The sequence below is a fragment of the Haliotis rufescens genome, unplaced genomic scaffold (genome assembly GCF_023055435.1).
Source record: "Haliotis rufescens isolate VD_foot unplaced genomic scaffold, xgHalRufe1.0.p SCAF_6, whole genome shotgun sequence".
Taxonomy (NCBI): domain Eukaryota; kingdom Metazoa; phylum Mollusca; class Gastropoda; order Lepetellida; family Haliotidae; genus Haliotis; species Haliotis rufescens.
The window spans coordinates 50363466-50387125 of record NW_025964334.1 but is presented as its reverse complement, the minus strand read 5'-3'; the positions used below and the strand labels follow the sequence as shown (position 1 = coordinate 50387125).

At 42.4% G+C, this 23660-nt stretch overlaps 1 protein-coding gene across 2 annotated transcripts in view; it reads right to left on the bottom strand.

Annotated features, from left to right (window-relative positions):
* The window catches only part of LOC124112164 (serine/threonine-protein kinase Nek5-like), a 35860-nt gene that overhangs the window by 6221 nt on the left and 5979 nt on the right, over window positions 1-23660 (bottom strand). The window contains exons 4-14 of one of the 2 annotated variants that reach the window (XR_007218744.1): window positions 22989-23076; window positions 21188-21238; window positions 18293-18328; window positions 18026-18084; window positions 17364-17416; window positions 16599-16726; window positions 15033-15134; window positions 8394-8473; window positions 3361-3513; window positions 2056-2102; window positions 1721-1926 (exon numbers count right to left, since the gene is read on the bottom strand). Coding sequence is in view for 1 of the 2 variants with exons in the window: in XM_046472154.2 (XP_046328110.2) it covers window positions 1975-2102; window positions 3361-3513; window positions 8394-8473; window positions 15033-15134; window positions 16599-16726; window positions 17364-17416; window positions 18026-18084; window positions 18293-18328; window positions 21188-21238; window positions 22989-23076 (878 nt within the window). In the remaining variant the exon portion in view is untranslated. Of the gene's footprint in view, window positions 1-1720; window positions 1927-1974; window positions 2103-3360; window positions 3514-8393; window positions 8474-15032; window positions 15135-16598; window positions 16727-17363; window positions 17417-18025; window positions 18085-18292; window positions 18329-21187; window positions 21239-22988; window positions 23077-23660 lie in introns of both variants that reach the window. The other variant, XM_046472154.2, reaches the window with a different exon arrangement.

Genomic DNA, 23660 nt, shown 5'->3' with positions numbered 1-23660 from the left:
ACTTCTGCCAGGCTTCCAACACTATTCTGGATCCATGAACGGAACACGTCCTCTTTCAAGACATGCAACAGCAACATTCATAATTCTTGACATTAAAGAGTGCACAGACACTTATTAAAGGGTCTGTTACTTACTGCCACTGATAACCTGAATTTGATACCCACCTGGAAACAATAGGTTAGCCATTTACAGGAATTGGCAATATTGCTGGGATTGTTGGGATGTTTTAAAAACTTCATTGCCCAGTTTGTAGCAATATTGTACACTCCAGCCTGTTCCAGCTCTATCACTGACGTGTTTCTTCTGGGATCGAGATTTCTGTCGGTTGCCCTCCCACCTTCCCTCCTTCCTCCCTCACTCACTCTCACTACTGTGCCTTGTGTGTGACAATACCTACCCTCCGGCCTGTTGCCAGCTCTATAAGTGAGTGCTGCTTCTCGTTGGTGAGACGGAGACTTCTGACTGTCGGTCACCCTCCCTCTCACTACTGTGCCTTGTGTGTGACAATACCTACCCTCCAGCCTGTTGCCAGATCTATAAGTGAGTGCTGCTTCTCGTTGGTGAGACGGAGACTTCTGACTGTCAGTTGCCCTCCCTCCCTCTCACTACTGTGCCTTGTGTGTGACAATACCTACCCTCCAGCCTGTTGCCAGCTCTATAAGTGAGTGCTGCTTCTTGTTAGTGAGACGGAGACTTCTGACTGTCGGTCGCCCTCCCTCTCACTACTGTGCCTTGTGTGTGACAATACCTACCCTCCGGCCTGTTGCTAGCTCTATAAGTGAGTGCTGCTTCTGGTTGGTGAGACGGAGACTTCTGACTGTCGGTTGCCCTCCCTCCCTCTCACTACTGTGCCTTGTGTGTGACAATACCTACCCTCCGGCCTGTTGCCAGCTCTATAAGTGAGTGCTGCTTCTGGTTGGTGAGACGGAGACTTCTGACTGTCGGTCACCCTCCCTCCCTCTCACTACTGTGCCTTGTGTGTGACAATACCTACCCTCCAGCCTGTTGCCAGCTCTATAAGTGAGTGCTGCTTCTGGTTGGTGAGACAGAGACTTCTGACTGTCGGTTGCCCTCCCTCCCTCTCACTACTGTGCCTTGTGTGTGACAATACCTACCCTCCGGCCTGTTGCCAGCTCTATAAGTGAGTGCTGCTTCTGGTTGGTGAGACAGAGACTTCTGACTGTCGGTTGCCCTCCCTCCCTCTCACTACTGTGCCTTGTGTGTGACAATACCTACCCTCCGGCCTGTTGCCAGCTCTATAAGTGAGTGCTGCTTCTGGTTGGTGAGACGGAGACTTCTGACTGTCGGTTGCCCTCCCTCCCTCTCACTACTGTGCCTTGTGTGTGACAATACCTACCCTCCGGCCTGTTGCCAGCTCTATAAGTGAGTGCTGCTTCTGGTTGGTGAGACAGAGACTTCTGACTGTCGGTTGCCCTCCCTCCCTCTCACTACTGTGCCTTGTGTGTGACAATACCTACCCTCCGGCCTGTTGCCAGCTCTATAAGTGAGTGCTGCTTCTGGTTGGTGAGACGGAGACTTCTGACTGTCGGTTGCCCTCCCTCCCTCTCACTACTGTGCCTTGTGTGTGACAATACCTACCCTCCAGCCTGTTGCCAGCTCTATAAGTGAGTGCTGCTTCTGGTTGGTGAGACGGAGACTTCTGACTGTCGGTTGCCCTCCCTCCCTCTCACTACTGTGCCTTGTGTGTGACAATACCTACCCTCCGGCCTGTTGCCAGGTCTATAAGTGAGTGCTGCTTCTGGTTGGTGAGACGGAGACTTCTGACTGTCGGTTGCCCTCCCTCCCTCCCTCTCACTACTGTGCCTTGTGTGTGACAATACCTACCCTCCAGCCTGTTGCCAGCTCTATAAGTGAGTGCTGCTTCTGGTTGGTGAGACGGAGACTTCTGACTGTCGGTTGCCCTCCCTCCCTCCCTCCCTCTCACGACTGTGCCTTGTGTGTGACAATACTTACCCTCCGGCCTGTTGCCAGGTCTATAAGTGAGTGCTGCTTCTGGTTGGTGAGACGGAGACTTCTGACTGTCGGTTGCCCTCCTACTGACTCTAGGGCTGGGACCACTCGAGGACTTGTCACTGGGTGGACTGAAAAACAAAGTACCTTGAGGTTCCCTGATAACCTTTTACAAAAGAAAAGGGGGCACAGGTGGCCCAGTCGTCCAAGGAGCCGCGATTCGCTGTGCAGAGTTGCGTCTCTTGGGCACGCCAGAAAACCTATGATTGTGGGTTCGAATTCCGGTTCGCCCCGATTATGTTTCTAGGTTTGTCAGCACCATACCCGTGCTCGCGGGTTTTACCGAAGTGGTAAATGTCTGAGACCTGCATCACTTCGGGCATTCCTCTCACATTAAGCTGACAGGCCGCGATATAACTGGAATATTGTTAAAAGCGGCGTTTAACCCAACTCACTCACTTACTTACAAAAGAATATTCCTTTCTGTATTTTACAGTACTTTAATCCAAAGAATATCAAATACAATCATTAACCAATGTATTTCTTTTGTAATAGTTGGAATAGTTCTAACTTGAAGTCCAAAATATTCAATGGCTATTACCACATCAGCTTGCATTTTCTTTGCTGTTTGTTGAAATATTTTGTCATATCTCATAACCAATAATCAAACCACCAGACAATCGATAATTGGGGAGTGGAGACATCTGCTCCGATGAATGATTATCATTACTCATGAAAGTATCTTGCTATCTGATTGGCCGGTCACCTTCTTGTATTCAAAGAAGATGGCTTGTCGGCGTGTTTTGTTTTCCATCTTTTGTCACTGGATAAATTTTCTGATCCCACCCGGATCACTGTGCCTGGTTTTATGTGTGTTGTTGTGGTGTAATTAAAGAGGACCACGTAGGTTGTCCTGCCTATGACGGATTGCCTTGCCAGCTGAGTACAACTTGCCTTTGACATCATGATGTTACAATATTGTATGTGTCTTACTTGCTTGTCACCTTACAACTGCCACAGCTGGTCGGAATCAGTGACCAGATCAAAAGCTTGTGAAGTCGTGATGATAAATATGTGTCATGCAATTTTACGTTCTTACGTTCGTGTACACCCCCAGTCATGTGATGTACAGCTTGCAAAACCTCCTACTTCCTGCTAGTGAGACATGTAACTCATATCAACTGTTGGAGTAAGTGAGTATGGTTTAATGCGGCTTTTAGCAATATCCCAGCAATATCACGGCGGGGACACCAGAAATGGGCTTCACACAATGTACCCATGTCAGGAATAGAACCTGGGTCTTTGGCGTGATGAGCAAACGCTTTAACCACTAGGCTACCCGACCGCCCCATCAACTGTTGGAACACAGACTGTCTAAAGTGTCCTTACCTCAAAAGTTTATCTTTGCTGCCTGGACTATCAGCTAGAAGAGACTGGCTTAGTGTGTCCCTGACACTCCTCTGCTGGAATAGTGTCTCCTTCTCCTGGATGAAGTCTCCCAGATGGGTCTGCACATACGGCAAGTTCAGGATGGCGCTGGCGCTGGTTACAGAAACCGTACCGTAAGAGACAGGTAAAACTTACAGTGAGAGACAGGTAAACCTAACAGTGAGAGACAGGTAAACCTAACAGTGAGAGACAGGTAAACCTGACAGTGAGAGACAGGTAAACCTGACAGTGAGAAACAGGTAAATCTAACAGTGAGAGACAGGTAAACCTAACAGTGAGAGACAGGTAAACCTGACAGTGAGAGACAGGTAAACCTGACAGTGAGAGACAGGTAAACCTAACAGTGAGAGACAGGTAAACCTGACAGTGAGAGACAGGTAAACCTAACAGTAAGAGACAGGTAAACCTGACAGTGAGAGACAGGTAAACCTGACAGTGAGAGACAGGTAAACCTGACAGTGAGAGACAGGTAAACCTGACAGTAAGAGACAGGTAAACCTGACAGTGAGAGACAGGTAAACCTGACAGTGAGAGACAGGTAAACCTGACAGTAAGAGACAGGTAAACCTGACAGTGAGAGACAGGTAAACCTGACAGTAAGAGACAGGTAAACCTAACAGTGAGAGACAGGTAAACCTGACAGTAAGAGACAGGTAAACCTAACAGTGAGAGACAGGTAAACCTGACAGTGAGAGACAGGTAAACCTGACAGTAAGAGACAGGTAAACCTGACAGTGAGAGACAGGTAAACCTAACAGTGAGAGACAGGTAAACCTAACAGTGAGAGACAGGTAAACCTGACAGTGAGAGACAGGTAAACCTAACAGTGAGAGACAGGTAAACCTGACAGTGAGAGACAGGTAAACCTGACAGTGAGAGACAGGTAAACCTAACAGTGAGAGACAGGTAAACCTGACAGTGAGAGACAGGTAAACCTGACAGTGAGAGACAGGTAAACCTAACAGTGAGAGACAGGTAAACCTTACAGTGAGAGACAGGTAAACCTGACAGTAAGATACAGGTAAACCTGACAGTGAGAGACAGGTAAACCTGACAGTGAGAGACAGGTAAACCTGACAGTGAGAGACAGGTAAACCTAACAGTGAGAGACAGGTAAACCTAACAGTGAGAGACAGGTAAACCTGACAGTAAGATACAGGTAAACCTGACAGTGAGAGACGGGTAAACCTAACAGTGAGAGACAGGTAAACCTGACAGTAAGAGACAGGTAAACCTGACAGTGAGAGACAGGTAAACCTGACAGTGAGAGACAGGTAAACCTAACAGTGAGAGACAGGTAAACCTAACAGTGAGAAACAGGTAAACATAACAGTGAGAGACAGGTAAACCTGACATTAAGAGACAGGTAAACCTGACAGTGAGAGACAGGTAAACCTGACAGTGAGAGACAGGTAAACCTGACATTTAGAGACAGGTAAACCTAACAGTGAGAGACAGGTAAACCTAACAGTGAGAGACAGGTAAACCTGACAGTGAGAGACAGGTAAACCTGACAGTGAGAGACAGGTAAACCTGACAGTAAGATACAGGTAAACCTAACAGTGAGAGACAGGTAAACCTGACAGTGAGAGACAGGTAAACCTGACAGTGAGAGACAGGTAAACCTAACAGTGAGAGACAGGTAAACCTGACAGTGAGAGACAGGTAAACCTAACAGTGAGAGACAGGTAAACCTGACAGTGAGAGACAGGTAAACCTAACAGTGAGAGACAGGTAAACCTGACAGTGAGAGACAGGTAAACCTAACAGTGAGAGACAGGTAAACCTAACAGTGAGAGACAGGTAAACATAACAGTGAGAGACAGGTAAACCTAACAGTGAGAGACAGGTAAACATAACAGTGAGAGACAGGTAAACCTAACAGTGAGAGACAGGTAAAACTTACAGTGAGAGACAGGTAAACCTGACAGTAAGAGACAGGTAAACCTGACAGTGAGAGACAGGTAAACCTGACAGTGAGAGACAGGTAAACCTAACAGTGAGAGACAGGTAAAACTTACAGTGAGAGACAGGTAAACCTGACAGTGAGAGACAGGTAAACCTAACAGTAAGAGACAGGTAAACCTGACAGTGAGAGACAGGTAAACCTGACAGTGAGAGACAGGTGAACCTTACAGTGAGAGACAGGTAAACCTGACAGTGAGAGACAGGTAAACCTGACAGTGAGAGACAGGTAAACCTGACAGTAAGATACAGGTAAACCTGACAGTGAGAGACAGGTAAACCTGACAGTGAGAGACAGGTAAACCTGACAGTAAGAGACAGGTAAACCTAACAGTGAGAGACAGGTAAACCTGACAGTGAGAGACAGGTAAACCTAACAGTGAGAGACAGGTAAACCTAACAGTGAGAGACAGGTAAACCTGACAGTGAGAGACAGGTAAACCTGACAGTGAGAGATAGGTAAACCTAACAGTGAGAGACAGGTAAAACTTACAGTGAGAGACAGGTAAACCTAACAGTGAGAGACAGGTAAACCTGACAGTGAGAGACAGGTAAACCTGACATTTAGAGACAGGTAAACCTAACAGTGAGAGACAGGTAAACCTGACAGTGAGAGACAGGTAAACCTGACAGTGAGAGACAGGTAAACCTAACAGTGAGAGACAGGTAAACCTAACAGTGAGAGACAGGTAAACCTGACAGTGAGAGACAGGTAAACCTGACAGTGAGAGACAGGTAAACCTGACAGTAAGATACAGGTAAACCTGACATTTAGAGACAGGTAAACCTAACAGTGAGAGACAGGTAAACCTGACAGTGAGAGACAGGTAAACCTGACAGTGAGAGACAGGTAAACCTAACAGTGAGAGACAGGTAAACCTAACAGTGAGAGACAGGTAAACCTGACAGTGAGAGACAGGTAAAACTGACAGTGAGAGACAGGTAAACCTGACAGTGAGAGACAGGTAAACCTGACAGTGAGAGACAGGTAAACCTAACAGTGAGAGACAGGTAAACCTAACAGTGAGAGACAGGTAAACCTGACAGTGAGAGACAGGTAAAACTGACAGTGAGAGACAGGTAAACCTGACAGTGAGAGACAGGTAAACCTGACAGTGAGAGACAGGTAAACCTGACAGTGAGAGACAGGTAAACCTAACAGTGAGAGACAGGTAAACCTGACAGTGAGAGACAGGTAAACCTGACAGTGAGAGACAGGTAAACCTGACAGTGAGAGACAGGTAAATCTAACACTAAGAGACAGGTAAACCTAGCAGTAAAAGACAGGTAAACCTGACATTAAGAGACAGGTAAACCTAACAGTAAAAGAGCATTGTATACATAAGCAGGGAGTGAAGGAATATTGTTTCGTGTTGCAGTCAGCAATATTCCAGCAATGTCATGTTGACCAGTCAATAATTGACTCTGAACCAGACAAACCAGCATCTTCCCGAGGCAAGTGAGTGAACTGACTATAAAAGTCCAGTTTCCACCCTTGCCGAACTAGCCTGGTATTACGGAGTTACAGTTTGGCTGGTCTAACGAGTCTATGCATAGTCTTATCAAAATCGCGCACCGAAATCGAATCCGGTTCATAAACTGTCGTACAGATTTCGGTCGATTGCAGGATTTGCAAAGCATGTGCACCGCCAACTCGTTGTCAGCAGATATTTTCCAAACCTTTTCACGTTTTGAATCAAGGTGATTTGATGCATAAGACCAATTTTATCACAATATAGATCTTGATCATTGATCAGATCGTCCTGACTGGGCGCCACCATTTTGTGTGAAGCAAACGCAAGTGATACGAGAGTCGGAATCTGATTGGTCCATAGGAGAGGCTTAGAAGGAACATAACTGGTAATAGCCACTGGAGGCGCTACGATCGAGCCCAGTAATTCCAGCCTAGTACGGCAAGGTTGGAAAATGGACTTTTAAAGTCAGTTAACTCTCTTGCCTCGGGAAGATGACAAACCAGTGACAGAGCAATAGCAACGATCCCACCATTAGGCAATACAGTCTAACATGTCACAGAGCCAGACCCCAAATGCTTATTTTAGTCAGCTCTTACAACAAGCATGAGGTACTAGGGCCTATTCTAACACTTTCCATATGACTTATTAGTCCCTACACAGATCTGTGATTGTGATTGAGCCGGACCCCAATTGTAGTCAGCATGAGGTACAAGGGCCTCCCCATGAATATTTGGGTTAGAAACAATCTCATTAAAATCTGATATTAGTTCTCGCTATCGCTGAACAAAGATCTGAGGACATCCCATTAAGGGTCACGTCAGAACGACCTTTCATCCAACCAATCAGAGCTCTTACCAGATCATGAAAGTGACAGTCGGAATGTGTTTTCTAATCATGCAACCACGAAATATTTAACACGGGGTATTCCGAACGACAGTTACTGGTTTTATGATTATATCCATACAATCTAGGCCATCTATAAGCCATTCCAGAATGTTTTTCTTATCAGTTTTAATTTTTTTAATTGAGAATACGTCAAAATATGTTTCGAGGCGTAGTCTCCAGTTTGAAACTGGTGTTGTAAAGCTCGAGAAAGCTGCCTTCTGATTGGCTAATGTCGATTTCTTGTCAGTCATTTCATTGGTCGGTCAAAATTCGCAAAAGGTCGTTCTGACGTGACCCGTAATGGGATGTCCTCAGATCTTTGTTTAGCGGTAGCGAAAACTAAGATCTGATTTTAATGAGATTGGGTTAGAAATGGTCATCAACAACCCATGCTTGTTGTAAGAAGCAACTAACGGGATCGGGTTGTCAGCTGACTTAGTTGATGCATGTCATCCCAAATGAGTAGGCCGATGCTCAAAATGACAATCACTGGATTGTCTGGTCCAGACACGAATATGCACAGTCCGCCATCAAGGAACGCGTGTGAAGGCAAAAGATCACGAGTGGCCGTCCGGATCAACGGGGTTTCATTGTTAATGTAAAATCCAACACTGGAACACAATGTATGTTGAACACTTCCTGACGTACCTGGGTCTGTCTTCTGGTGTCTTGGCCAGCAGCAACTTCACCAACTCCCTCAGCTGCTGCGTGTACCGCGATGGAGGAGGCTGTAACAGTCAGTCACTGAGTTATACGTTTTTCAGTTAACATGCAAGAGCAATACCGTATTCGACGTAATAAGAGGCCAAGGCGCTCTCAAAAATAGAAATAGGGGGCTCTTATTAGAATATCATTTTGGCGGAAAAAACAGAGTTGAAAGATTGTAAATTTCGGGGTTTATGCTGACGGCCTAAACTGTTTATATACAACAGATATATTTTTCCTGAATTTAATTGCCTATAATTAAGGGTGTATATAACACACGCGTGCGTATTATACACGAATAAATAAGTCTTGTGTACATTGATCAATCGGAAGGGGTGCTAATTGGGATTGTTCACTTGCCAATATATAAGCAAATATCGCCGTGGGCGCTTATTAGAGAGGGGTGCTTATTACGTCGAATACAGTATGCATAATAGGCTTAAAAAAAATAAAAGAATTGGTTCTCAGGCAATGACTTCTGAAAATGTATGAAGGCGGGCGGTGGTTATTTAAATTTGTTTTATTTATTAGGGGGGGGGGGGGGGGGGCAAACTAGTATGTTACCTGGGAAAGGGCCTCCCCCTAGAATACAGTTTTGGGCTGCCGTAGGACTTGGAATATTCAGTGATTTTTAAATATGAAATATAAACAAAACGTGCGGCGAAATTTATGATGATGTGGGCGGTGCCCGAGAACCAAGACTATGATTTTTTTTAGCCATATATGACAACATGGATACATCAAGGTTAATACTGATATGCAAAGTCTTACACTAACACTAACACTAACACTAACACTTACACTAACACACTAACACTAACACTAACACTAACACTTACACTTACACTAACACACTAACACTAACACTAACACTTACACTAACACACTAACACTAACACTAACACTAACACTTACACTAACACTAACACTAACACTAACACTTACACTAACACTAACACTTACACTAACACTAACACTTACACTAACACTAACACTAACACTTACACTAACACTAACACTTACACTAACACTAACACTTACACTAACACACTAACACTAACACTAACACTAACACTTACACTAACACTTACACTTACACTAACACTAACACTAACACTAACACAATGGCAACGATCCACAACACTAACACTAACACTAACATATTCAGCTGTATAACAGCGGCCTGTAATTAATCCAATGATTGATGTTAATGGCAACGATCCACAACACTAACACTAACACTAACATATTCCAGCTGTATGACAGCGGCCTGTAATTAATCCAATGATTGATGTTAATGGCAACGATCCACAACACTAACACTAACACTAACATATTCCAGCTGTATGACAGCGGCCTGTAATTAATCCAATGATTGATGTTAATGGCAACGATCCACAACACTAACACTAACACTAACATATTCCAGCTGTATGACAGCGGCCTGTAATTAATCCAATGATTGATGTTAATGGCAACGATCCACAACACTAACACTAACACTAACATATTCCAGCTGTATGACAGCGGCCTGTAATTAATCCAATGATTGATGTTAATGGCAACGATCCACAACACTAACACTAACACTGAACATATTCCAGCTGTATGACAGCGGCCTGTAATTAATCCAATGATTGATGTTAATGGCAACGATCCACAACACTAACACTAACACTAACATATTCCAGCTGTATGACAGCGGCCTGTAATTAATCCAATGATTGATGTTAATGGCAACGATCCACAACACTAACACTAACACTAACATATTCCAGCTGTATGACAGCGGCCTGTAATTAATCCAATGATTGATGTTAATGGCAACGATCCACAACACTAACACTAACACTAACATATTCCAGCTGTATGACAGCGGCCTGTAATTAATCCAATGATTGATGTTAATGGCAACGATCCACAACACTAACACTAACACTAACATATTCCAGCTGTATGACAGCGGCCTGTAATTAATCCAATGATTGATGTTAATGGCAACGATCCACAACACTAACACTAACACTAACATATTCCAGCTGTATGACAGCGGCCTGTAATTAATCCAATGATTGATGTTAATGGCAACGATCCACAACACTAACACTAACACTAACATATTCCAGCTGTATGACAGCGGCCTGTAATTAATCCAATGATTGATGTTAATGGCAACGATCCACAACACTAACACTAACACTAACATATTCCAGCTGTATGACAGCGGCCTGTAATTAATCCAATGATTGATGTTAATGGCAACGATCCACAACACTAACACTAACACTAACATATTCCAGCTGTATGACAGCGGCCTGTAATTAATCCAATGATTGATGTTAATGGCAACGATCCACAACACTAACACTAACACTAACATATTCCAGCTGTATGACAGCGGCCTGTAATTAATCCAATGATTGATGTTAATGGCAACGATCCACAACACTAACACTAACACTAACATATTCCAGCTGTATGACAGCGGCCTGTAATTAATCCAATGATTGATGTTAATGGCAACGATCCACAACACTAACACTAACACTAACATATTCCAGCTGTATGACAGCGGCCTGTAATTAATCCAATGATTGATGTTAATGGCAACGATCCACAACACTAACACTAACACTAACATATTCCAGCTGTATGACAGCGGCCTGTAATTAATCCAATGATTGATGTTAATGGCAACGATCCACAACACTAACACTAACACTAACATATTCCAGCTGTATGACAGCGGCCTGTAATTAATCCAATGATTGATGTTAATGGCAACGATCCACAACACTAACACTAACACTAACATATTCCAGCTGTATGACAGCGGCCTGTAATTAATCCAATGATTGATGTTAATGGCAACGATCCACAACACTAACACTAACACTAACATATTCCAGCTGTATGACAGCGGCCTGTAATTAATCCAATGATTGATGTTAATGGCAACGATCCACAACACTAACACTAACACTAACATATTCCAGCTGTATGACAGCGGCCTGTAATTAATCCAATGATTGATGTTAATGGCAACGATCCACAACACTAACACTAACACTAACATATTCCAGCTGTATGACAGCGGCCTGTAATTAATCCAATGATTGATGTTAATGGCAACGATCCACAACACTAACACTAACACTAACATATTCCAGCTGTATGACAGCGGCCTGTAATTAATCCAATGATTGATGTTAATGGCAACGATCCACAACACTAACACTAACACTAACATATTCCAGCTGTATGACAGCGGCCTGTAATTAATCCAATGATTGATGTTAATGGCAACGATCCACAACACTAACACTAACACTAACATATTCCAGCTGTATGACAGCGGCCTGTAATTAATCCAATGATTGATGTTAATGGCAACGATCCACAACACTAACACTAACACTAACATATTCCAGCTGTATGACAGCGGCCTGTAATTAATCCAATGATTGATGTTAATGGCAACGATCCACAACACTAACACTAACACTAACATATTCCAGCTGTATGACAGCGGCCTGTAATTAATCCAATGATTGATGTTAATGGCAACGATCCACAACACTAACACTAACACTAACATATTCCAGCTGTATGACAGCGGCCTGTAATTAATCCAATGATTGATGTTAATGGCAACGATCCACAACACTAACACTAACACTAACATATTCCAGCTGTATGACAGCGGCCTGTAATTAATCCAATGATTGATGTTAATGGCAACGATCCACAACACTAACACTAACACTAACATATTCCAGCTGTATGACAGCGGCCTGTAATTAATCCAATGATTGATGTTAATGGCAACGATCCACAACACTAACACTAACACTAACATATTCCAGCTGTATGACAGCGGCCTGTAATTAATCCAATGATTGATGTTAATGGCAACGATCCACAACACTAACACTAACACTAACATATTCCAGCTGTATGACAGCGGCCTGTAATTAATCCAATGATTGATGTTAATGGCAACGATCCACAACACTAACACTAACACTAACATATTCCAGCTGTATGACAGCGGCCTGTAATTAATCCAATGATTGATGTTAATGGCAACGATCCACAACACTAACACTAACACTAACATATTCCAGCTGTATGACAGCGGCCTGTAATTAATCCAATGATTGATGTTAATGGCAACGATCCACAACACTAACACTAACACTAACATATTCCAGCTGTATGACAGCGGCCTGTAATTAATCCAATGATTGATGTTAATGGCAACGATCCACAACACTAACACTAACACTAACATATTCCAGCTGTATGACAGCGGCCTGTAATTAATCCAATGATTGATGTTAATGGCAACGATCCACAACACTAACACTAACACTAACATATTCCAGCTGTATGACAGCGGCCTGTAATTAATCCAATGATTGATGTTAATGGCAACGATCCACAACACTAACACTAACACTAACATATTCCAGCTGTATGACAGCGGCCTGTAATTAATCCAATGATTGATGTTAATGGCAACGATCCACAACACTAACACTAACACTAACATATTCCAGCTGTATGACAGCGGCCTGTAATTAATCCAATGATTGATGTTAATGGCAACGATCCACAACACTAACACTAACACTAACATATTCCAGCTGTATGACAGCGGCCTGTAATTAATCCAATGATTGATATTAATGGCAACGATCCACAACACTAACACTAACACTAACATATTCCAGCTGTATGACAGCGGCCTGTAATTAATCCAATGATTGATATTAATGGCAACGATCCACAACACTAATACTAACACTAACATATTCCAGCTGTATGACAGCGGCCTGTAATTAATCCAATGATTGATGTTAATGGCAACGATCCACAACACTAACACTAACACTAACATATTCCAGCTGTATGACAGCGGCCTGTAATTAATCCAATGATTGATATTAATGGCAACGATCCACAACACTAACACTAACACTAACATATTCCAGCTGTATGACAGCGGCCTGTAATTAATCCAATGATTGATATTAATGGCAACGATCCACAACACTAACACTAACACTAACATATTCCAGCTGTATGACAGCGGCCTGTAATTAATCCAATGATTGATGTTAATGGCAACGATCCACAACACTAACACTAACACTAACATATTCCAGCTGTATGACAGCGGCCTGTAATTAATCCAATGATTGATATTAATGGCAACGATCCACAACACTAACACTAACACTAACATATTCCAGCTGTATGACAGCGGCCTGTAATTAATCCAATGATTGATGTTAATGGCAACGATCCACAACACTAACACTAACACTAACATATTCCAGCTGTATGACAGCGGCCTGTAATTAATCCAATGATTGATGTTAATGGCAACGATCCACAACACTAACACTAACACTAACATATTCCAGCTGTATGACAGCGGCCTGTAATTAATCCAATGATTGATGTTAATGGCAACGATCCACAACACTAACACTAACACTAACATATTCCAGCTGTATGACAGCGGCCTGTAATTAATCCAATGATTGATGTTAATGGCAACGATCCACAACACTAACACTAACACTAACATATTCCAGCTGTATGACAGCGGCCTGTAATTAATCCAATGATTGATATTAATGGCAACGATCCACAACACTAACACTAACACTAACATATTCCAGCTGTATGACAGCGGCCTGTAATTTATCCAATGATTGATGTTAATGGCAACGATCCACAACACTAACACTAACACTAACATATTCCAGCTGTATGACAGCGGCCTGTAATTAATCCAATGATTGATGTTAATGGCAACGATCCACAACACTAACACTAACACTAACATATTCCAGCTGTATGACAGCGGCCTGTAATTAATCCAATGATTGATATTAATGGCAACGATCCACAACACTAACACTAACACTAACATATTCCAGCTGTATGACAGCGGCCTGTAATTAATCCAATGATTGATGTTAATGGCAACGATCCACAACACTAACACTAACACTAACATATTCCAGCTGTATGACAGCGGCCTGTAATTAATCCAATGATTGATGTTAATGGCAACGATCCACAACACTAACACTAACACTAACATATTCCAGCTGTATGACAGCGGCCTGTAATTAATCCAATGATTGATGTTAATGGCAACGATCCACAACACTAACACTAACACTAACATATTCCAGCTGTATGACAGCGGCCTGTAATTAATCCAATGATTGATGTTAATGGCAACGATCCACAACACTAACACTAACACTAACATATTCCAGCTGTATGACAGCGGCCTGTAATTAATCCAATGATTGATGTTAATGGCAACGATCCACACCGTGGGGGTATGATGACATGCATCAGTCATAGATCCATTAAGTCGCCTCTTACGACCAGCATAGGTTGGTAGTGTCCAATTCTAGCATAGATTCCCTACAGGTTCCCAATGTAGATGCCTCTTACAATTAGCATTAACTATAGCCATATGAAAACATCAGGTGTTCTTTAACTTCTTTTGAGTAGTATACATATGTATAACATTAATAAAAATGTTTTTACCACAAACTCGGCCTTAACAATCTTGTAGAAGAGACTGAGGATGTTGGGGGCGTCAAACGGCGTACAGAGAGCACACAACTCGTACAGGACACAGCCCAGAGCCTGCAAAAACACATACAGTCATTGTTGGGGGCATGCAATGGCATACAGAAAGCACAGAGCCTGCACAGACAAACACGTACAGTCTACTGTTACAAAATATCTCACAGTCTCAAGTCTTCAAGTTCAAACACAAGTCTATTTTCGGCATTGTTTTTTAAATTACTTACCTCATTGATCTGCCAACCCAACATATGGAATAAAATTAATACTTGTAGATGACATCAAGGTCTAACTCCTAGATTCAGCTTGATTATGATTCTAGGTTTGTCAACACCATACGTGTGCCCCTGGGGATGACATGTGTGATACACACCGATGATCTGCTTCACTTCGGGCTTTCCGTCCACCATCAGCTGACACACCATGACATAATCTATCCCCGTGTTATGGCAATCTCATTAAAATCAGATTATCGTTCTCGCTACCGCTAAACAAAGATCTGAGGACATCCCAGTAGGGGTCATGCCAGAGCGATCTTTCATCCGACCAATCAGAGCGTCGCTTACCAGATTATGAAAGTGACAGTCGGAATGTGATATCTAATCATGCATCCTCGAAAACGTTTTACACAGGGTATTCCGAATGATAGTTACGGGGTTAATGACTGAATCCATACAATGTAGACCATCTGTTAGCCATTCCAGAATGTTCTTTTGTTCAGGTTTCAAATTTTTAATCGAGAATTTGTCAATATATGTTTCGAAGCGTAGTCGCCAATTTGAAATTAGTGCCATAAAGCACGAGAAAGCTGCCTTCTGATTGGTCATTCCATTGGACGGTCAAAGTTCGCGCAAGGTTGGTCTGACGTGACCCGTAATGGGATGTCCTCAGATCTTTGTTTAGTTGAAGCGAGAACTAAGATCTGATTTTAATGAGATTGCTCACAGAGATAGCAAGCTCTCTATACTACCACTGCCACCAGTCAAAGCTCCTCACTGTGATAGGTGGCTGCAACCATGCATGGAGTTGAACTCGTACCGACTGACCTTTATGTTTACAAACAAGTGATGACTGTCATGACGCCAAATACTCCAACCCCGCCTAAACTAAAATTAGTGCCGTAAAGCACGAGTAAGCTGCCTTCTGATTGGCTAACGTTGACTTCTTGTCAGTCATTCCATTAGTCGATCAAAGTTCGCGCAAGGTCGGTCTGACATGACCCATAATGGGATGTCCTCAGATTCGTAGTTCTCTCTCTAATCACATGAACAACTTTAAAACATCTCATTTACTTATTAAAGACATTTTTTCCTTAAAACAAGCCATCATCTGAGTATTTACAATGTCTGTGTGTGATGCTACACTCCCCATTATAGCACGAGTAATCGCGATAAACATGGCTGTCTGAAAACATATGATGTCCGAAAACCTATCATCCGACAATAAATACTGTCAAAAAATGTTGTACCATTAAAATGAACCATTTATCAAAGTGGCGTTAAACACAACTCACTCACTGCTTACCCAGATATCCGACTTGGAGTTGTACGGGATGTCCTGACAGAGCTCTGGACTCAGATACGTCGGCGTCCCAACCACCGTCTTGGCTACATCAATAGTGCTGTCCAAAGTCTTGGAGATTCCAAAATCACCTGTGCAAGAAAAGGTATAGATCATTTGCAGATGCATAACAAGTTACTAGTATTTTGATCCATAGAAATTTAGATTCAACATTTCTCATTATTAATAAAAGAAATGATTTTAGAAAGATGCTAAGCATTCCTTCTGAAAGTTGAGACTGAAGAATGAGTTCATCAAGTTTATCAAGCCCTAGAAACTCAGGAGTCAAGCTGCTGAACGCGGTCACCAATCAACTCTCCGAGACCGAGGTTGCTTAACTTCATCTGATTTGTTATCTGTGCGTTGTGCGCTGTGCGCTGTGCACAGGACCACATGCATTTCAGCATATTTCTTTTATTATATTTTATATCCCTTGGACATACAACTATATTATTCTTACCGCCATGAAGTGAGTGAGTTGGTTTTTTTACGCCGCTTTCAGCAATATTCCAGCAATATCACAGCGGAGGACACCAGAAATGGGCTTCACACATTGTACCCATGTCGGGAATCGAACCTGGGTCTTCGGTGTGATGAGCGAACGCTTTAACCACTAGGCTACCCGACCGCCCCCTTACCGCCATGAAACAAATATTGGTCAACCCTGTAACAAAATATCGCAGCCCAAGGCAATTACCATAATAAATTAATAATCATATTTCACCTTACCTATCTTTACTACATTTTTCTTTGTCAGAAAAATATTCTCTGTTTTCAAATCTCTGAAATGGAAAATAGAATTAAGTACTTCAAACATTTAAAAAGAAGACAAAGATAGAGGTTTTGGAACTTGTGACAGAGAATACATACATGAATTATACTGACAATACTAAATCACAACATCAAGGTCAAGTACAATCCATGGTAGGTACAATAGCGATACATTGCCAGATTTGAACCATGGTTGGGTAAACTAAATTCACTTGGTATTTCTGATAAACAGTAGCAGTTTGACAAACATCAGCATAAATGCATCTCGCTTTCTCCTTCCCTAGTTACCAATTTTATAGAAATATGATAAAGGTTTGTTTGTTGATTGTTTAACACCGCACTCAACAATATTTCAGCTGTATGATGGCAGTCTATAAATAGCCAAATCTGGGCCAGACAATCCCGTGATCAGCATCAATCTATGCAATTGGGATCCAATGACAGGCATCAACCAAGTCAGCGAGCCTGACCACCTGATCCTGTTAGTGGCTCCTACAAGCACTGGGTACCGGGTATTCCCACGGAGAGAACATAGTTAGTCAGTTCTGGCTAGTGTGGACATACTCCGCCCTGGAATCTCCATGGAGAGCTCATTTTCATAAAGTACATGATTGACATACCTGTGTAGAATCTTCTTGGAATGGAAATACTGCACCCCCATCACAATCTGCAGGAACCACTAATGAAAAGAGGCATACCTTGATTAAAACTGAAGTTGCATTATCTGATGTTACTATGCATGAAACACTGTTACACCTGCTACATTCAAAGTGATCTCAATGTCACATGTTGAGAAATCTTTCATCATACTATCAGCTCATTTCGAGGTAAAGAGGTGATAACATTTTTCTGACGTTATCCTATTTCAAGAATACAAATCTACCAACCTCCATGATCTGCTTTTCTTCAAAATACTTTTTCTCCTGGAAAAAAAGAGAAAATAATATATTCATATCACATATTTTGATGTAGTAATTGTTTGTCTCTTCATAATGATCGGGGGCACGGGTGGCCCAGTCGTCTAAGGCACCGCGATTCGCTGTGCAGAGTTGCGTCCCTTGGGCACGCCAGAAACCTATGATTGTGAGTTCGAATCCCAGTTCGCCCCGATTATGTTTCTAGGTTTGTCAGCACCATACCCATGCTCTTGGGTTTCACAGAAGTGGTAAATGTCTGAGACCTGCATCACTTCGGGTTTTCCTCCAACATTAAGCTGACACGCCACGATATAACTGGAATACTGTTAAAAGCGGCGTTAAACCCAACTCACTCACTCACTCACTCACTCACTCATAATGATCACTTAGATTATTGTAATTTTTTGTAGCTTTTTTGTTAGGTAATACCCATCATGGCTGAACTTCACTACCGTTAAGGACTTAATTTTCTCTAAATTAAGAACGCAAATTAAAATTTTTATATGAAAAGTCATTGCTTAAAAGAAAAATGTGACTTAAGGTAACTTCAGTTTGGTTTTAACAAATGACTGAGCATGGATGGGGTTATAGGCCCAAACCTGCTTTTGACAGTACTACCACTTCCACCAGTCAAAGCTCCTCACAGAGATAGCCAGCTCTCTATACTACCACTGCCACCAGTCAAAGCTCCTCACAGAGATAGCCAGCTCTCTATACTACCGCTGCCACCAGTCAAAGCTCCTCACAGAGATAGCCAGCTCTCTATACTACCGCTGCCACCAGTCAAAGCTCCTCACAGAGATAGCCAGCTCTCTATACTACCGCTGCCACCAGTCAAAGCTCCTCACAGAGATAGCCAGCTCTCTATACTACCGCTGCCACCAGTCAAAGCTCCTCACAGAGATAGCCAGGTCTACCGCTGCCACCAGTCAAAGCTCCTCACAGAGATAGCCAGCTCTCTATACTACCGCTGCCACCAGTCAAAGCTCCTCACAGAGATAGCCAGCTCTCTATACTACCGCTGCCACCAGTCAAAGCTCCTCACAGAGATAGCCAGCTCTCTATACTACCGCTGCCACCAGTCAAAGCTCCTCACAGAGATAGCCAGCTCTCTATACTACCGCTGTCACCCATCAAAGCTCCTCACAGAGATAGCCAGCTCTCCTTACTACCACTGCCACCAGTCAAAGCTCCTCACAGAGATAGCCAGCTCTCTATACTACCGCTGCCACCAGTCAAAGCTCCTCACAGAGATAGCCAGCTCTCTATACTACCGCTGTCACCCATCAAAGCTCCTCACAGAGATAGCCAGCTCTCCTTACTACCACTGCCACCAGTCAAAGCTCCTCACAGAGATAGCCAGCTCTCTATACTACCGCTGCCACCCGTCAAAGCTCCCCACTGTGATAGGTGGCTACCACCATGCTTGGAGTTGAACTCGCTACCGACTGACCTTTATGTTTACAAACAAGCGAGTGAGTGAGTTGGGTTTAACACCGCTTTTAACAGTATTACAGTTATATCGCGGCGTGTCAGCTTAATGTGGGAGGAAAGCCCGAAGTGATGCAGGTCTTAGACGTTTACCACTTCGGTGAAACCCAAGAGCACGGGTATGGTGCTGACAAACCTAGAAACATAATCGGGGCGAACTGGGATTCGAACCCACAATCATAGGTTTCTGGCGTGCCCAAGGGACACAACTCTGCACAGCGAATCGCAGTGCCTTAGATGACTGGGCCACCCGTGCCCCCTACAAACAAGTGATGACTGTCATGACGCCAAATACTCTGACCCCACCTAAACTGTCTTCATTGTTTGTCAGTTTGAATTTCTATATCATTTCAACTATCATGTAATTAGTAAGAATGTAAGGGGGGAGTTCGGTGATGTATTACGTTGTCTGCAATTTCAAACCAATCTGATCAGACAAGAAGTTAAATTCATCTGGGAAATATGGCCAGTTGTAAACGTTTTCAAACTTCACAATAATGGCATTCCCAAAGACATAAACAAAAGTATAAACGTTACTACATTTAGTGTTAGAGGGCAAATTTCAAGATTCTTGTAATGGCCGCTCCCACACTGACGGTAGTGATGTTACCGAGAGTGTAACAAGGGTGTTATGAGCTGAGAAGCTGCTTGCTATGATCCAATGAAAGGGACGTAACTCTGTACAGAGAACTTGAGCGCCAATGACTGTTGGTCCACACATGTCCTCCCTGTTTTAGTGTCATGTCGATCATATGTAACATGAACTTCATTTCATATTTCTTTTTCCACATTTTATTGATATGGGGAGCACGGATGGCCCCAGTTGTCTAAGGTGCAGCGATTCGCTGTGCAGAGTTGCATCCCTTGGGCACACCGGAAACCTATGATTTTGGGTTCGAATCCCGGTTCGCCCCGATTATGTTTCTAGGTTTGTCAGCACCATACCCGTGCTCATGGGTTTCACTGAAGTGGTAAACGTTAGAGACCTGCATCACTTGCGGCTTTCCTCCCACATTAAGCTGACACGCCCTGATATGGCTGGAATAATGTTAAAAGCGGCGTTAAACCCCACTCATTCACTCATTGATATGAAGATGTATTGTTTTCAGTTCCTTAAAGAATAATATACAATATATCACCTGATCAACCCCCTTATAAATCCCTACAATACTAGCACACTTAAAGCATTACTTTAAGAGGTGATGGAGTAGCCTAGTGGTTAAAGCGTTTGCTCATCATGCTGAAGACCCGGGTTCTATTCCCCACACGGGTACAATGTGTGAAGCCCATTTCTGGTGTCCCCCGCTGTGATATTGCTGTAACATTGCTGAAAGCGGCATACAACAATACTCACTCACTCATTACTATAAATACCTTTGTTGCTTCTCGAATCTTATCTTCAATTGTACCCCCATCGCAATAGTCCTGAAAATAGACAAAAAGTCACTTTCTCTTTAGTTATAAATCAAAATAGTCATATAACATGCGTAATTATAATAATTATACCAGAAAATATAAATGATGTTGACACACTATAAAACAGTATCAAATCTACATCATAGCTGCAAAGCATAAGGCTAACCTGACAGATTAGGCATGCTGAGTCATCAATTTGTTTATATATTACTTAAAAGAATATACTTTTCATGATTATGTCATATTTATTATGGCTGTTTATTGCCTGGAATTTGTATAGCAATATATTGCAATACCTAGCTCCATATTGTGATACGTGTTGCAATATATTGCCATCAACATGCTGCTATTTTTTCTTCCACTATTGAACCATCCTTTATTTTTTCTTTCTTAAAGAACAGAATAGTGCTTTCCGTCGGCTTTTCGGCTTTTCCAGGGAATAATATCATAGTCTACAGGCTCAGCTACCATTGATAATCAAAGGAATGCTTCTTCAAGGGAGGTAACACAGTAACAAATAACAGTGCATACCAGAAATATTTATTTGTCTGAGCATAGCTATGCCACCTTTTTATCTTTGTTCCTTAATTGTAAAACTCAAAGAAATACACTTATTTATGTAATATTTCCTTAAACCGACCCACTTGGATTGTATCATAAATACACAGTGTTGAAGTTTGTATTATGCAGTCTTAATAATTATCATTGAATAATTGTATCAAGCTTAAGTATCAAGCATTTATCTGTTTTTGTAATCCAAATAAAATCTCCACAATAAATATTTTCATACCACCATGTCAAAATGACGTGATTTGATTGGTCCACATGATCTTGATAAAATACTATGTATCCCGCTTTGGATATGGCTGCACATGGATTTCTGAGAGGCAGAATAAATCCCTTCTACCCAGCTTCAAAGCAAAAATCCGCACGCTTTTTCCCAATCAATGAAAGTCACTTGAGTCATGTAACATATCACAAATTAACCCCAGCTCAATTGAACAGCTGTTTACATTAATTTTGAATTTGTTTTAATTCTTTATAATGTCATTTTAAAACATACGGGTAAGATAAATTCATGGCGGGATCACTCGGGATGCATGGGGTTTTAGGCGTCCCTCGTTAGGTTTTATACAATGAGAGAGTGGAATAAAACCTAACGGGGGACGCATAAAACCCCACGTGACCCTGCTACAATGCATAATATAAATACTTGTTAATTCATACTATGGTGGGCTACATTTGAACCGGGCTATGTTCTCACCAATCTCATTAAAATCAGATCTTAGTTCTCGCTACTGCTAAACAAAGATCTGAAGAAAATCCCATTATGGGTCACATCAGACCGACCTTGCGCGAACTTTGACCGACGAATGGAATGACTGACAAGAAGTCGACATTAGCCAATCATAAGGCAGCTTTCTCGTGCTTTACTGCACTAATTTCAAATTGGCGACTACGCTTCGAAACATATGTTCACAAATTCTCGATTAAAAATTTGAAACCTGAACAAAAGAGCATTCTGGAATGGCTAAAAGATGGTCTAGATTGTATGGATTCAGTCGTTTAGCCCATAACGATTGTTCGGAATACCCTGTGTTAAAGTTTTCGAGGCTGCATGACTAGAGATCACATTCCAACTGTCACTTTCATGATCTGGTAAGCGACGCTCTGACGTGACCCCTAATTGGATGTCCTCAAATCTTTGTTTAGCGGTAGCGAGAACTAAGATCTGATTTTAATGAGATTGTGTTCTCACCTGTATTATAACAAGACATTCCTCTACTTCATCACAGAAGCTTTCTTGAAAGGCAACAATATGTGGGTGCTTCAGTTTCTCTAATATTCTGAAGAAACAAAAGAAGGCTTGATTAACAAAGACAAATACAACATGCTGGAAGGCAACCGGTCTGCCATACAGACCCCATCTTTAAAAGTCTAGTTCCCACTCTTGCCGAACAAGGCTGTAATTCCTGGGCTCGATCGTAGCGCCACCAGTTGTTATTACGAGTCATGTCTCTTCTGAGCCTCTCCTATGGACCAATCAGATTCCACCTCTCGTATCACTTGCATTTGTATCAAACAAAATGGCAGCGCCAAGTCAAGACGATCTGATCGATAATCAAGTTCTATAGTGTAATAAAAGGGGTTTTACATCGCGAAGTGCATCAAATTGCGTGAGCACCTTGATTAAAAACATGAAAAGAGTTGGAAAATATTTGTTGACAACAAGTTGGCGGTTGCTAATTTTGATTGGACTATGCATAGACTCGTTAGTCCAGCCAAAATGTAACTCCTTAACGCCTAGTTCGGCAAGGGTGGAAACTGGACTTTTACAGTCAGTTAACTCTCTTGCTTCGGGGAGATGTACAGACCCTGAAACAAATATATCCAGTCTATCCATTGCAAGTCTTTAGTAGTTGGCTTTTTG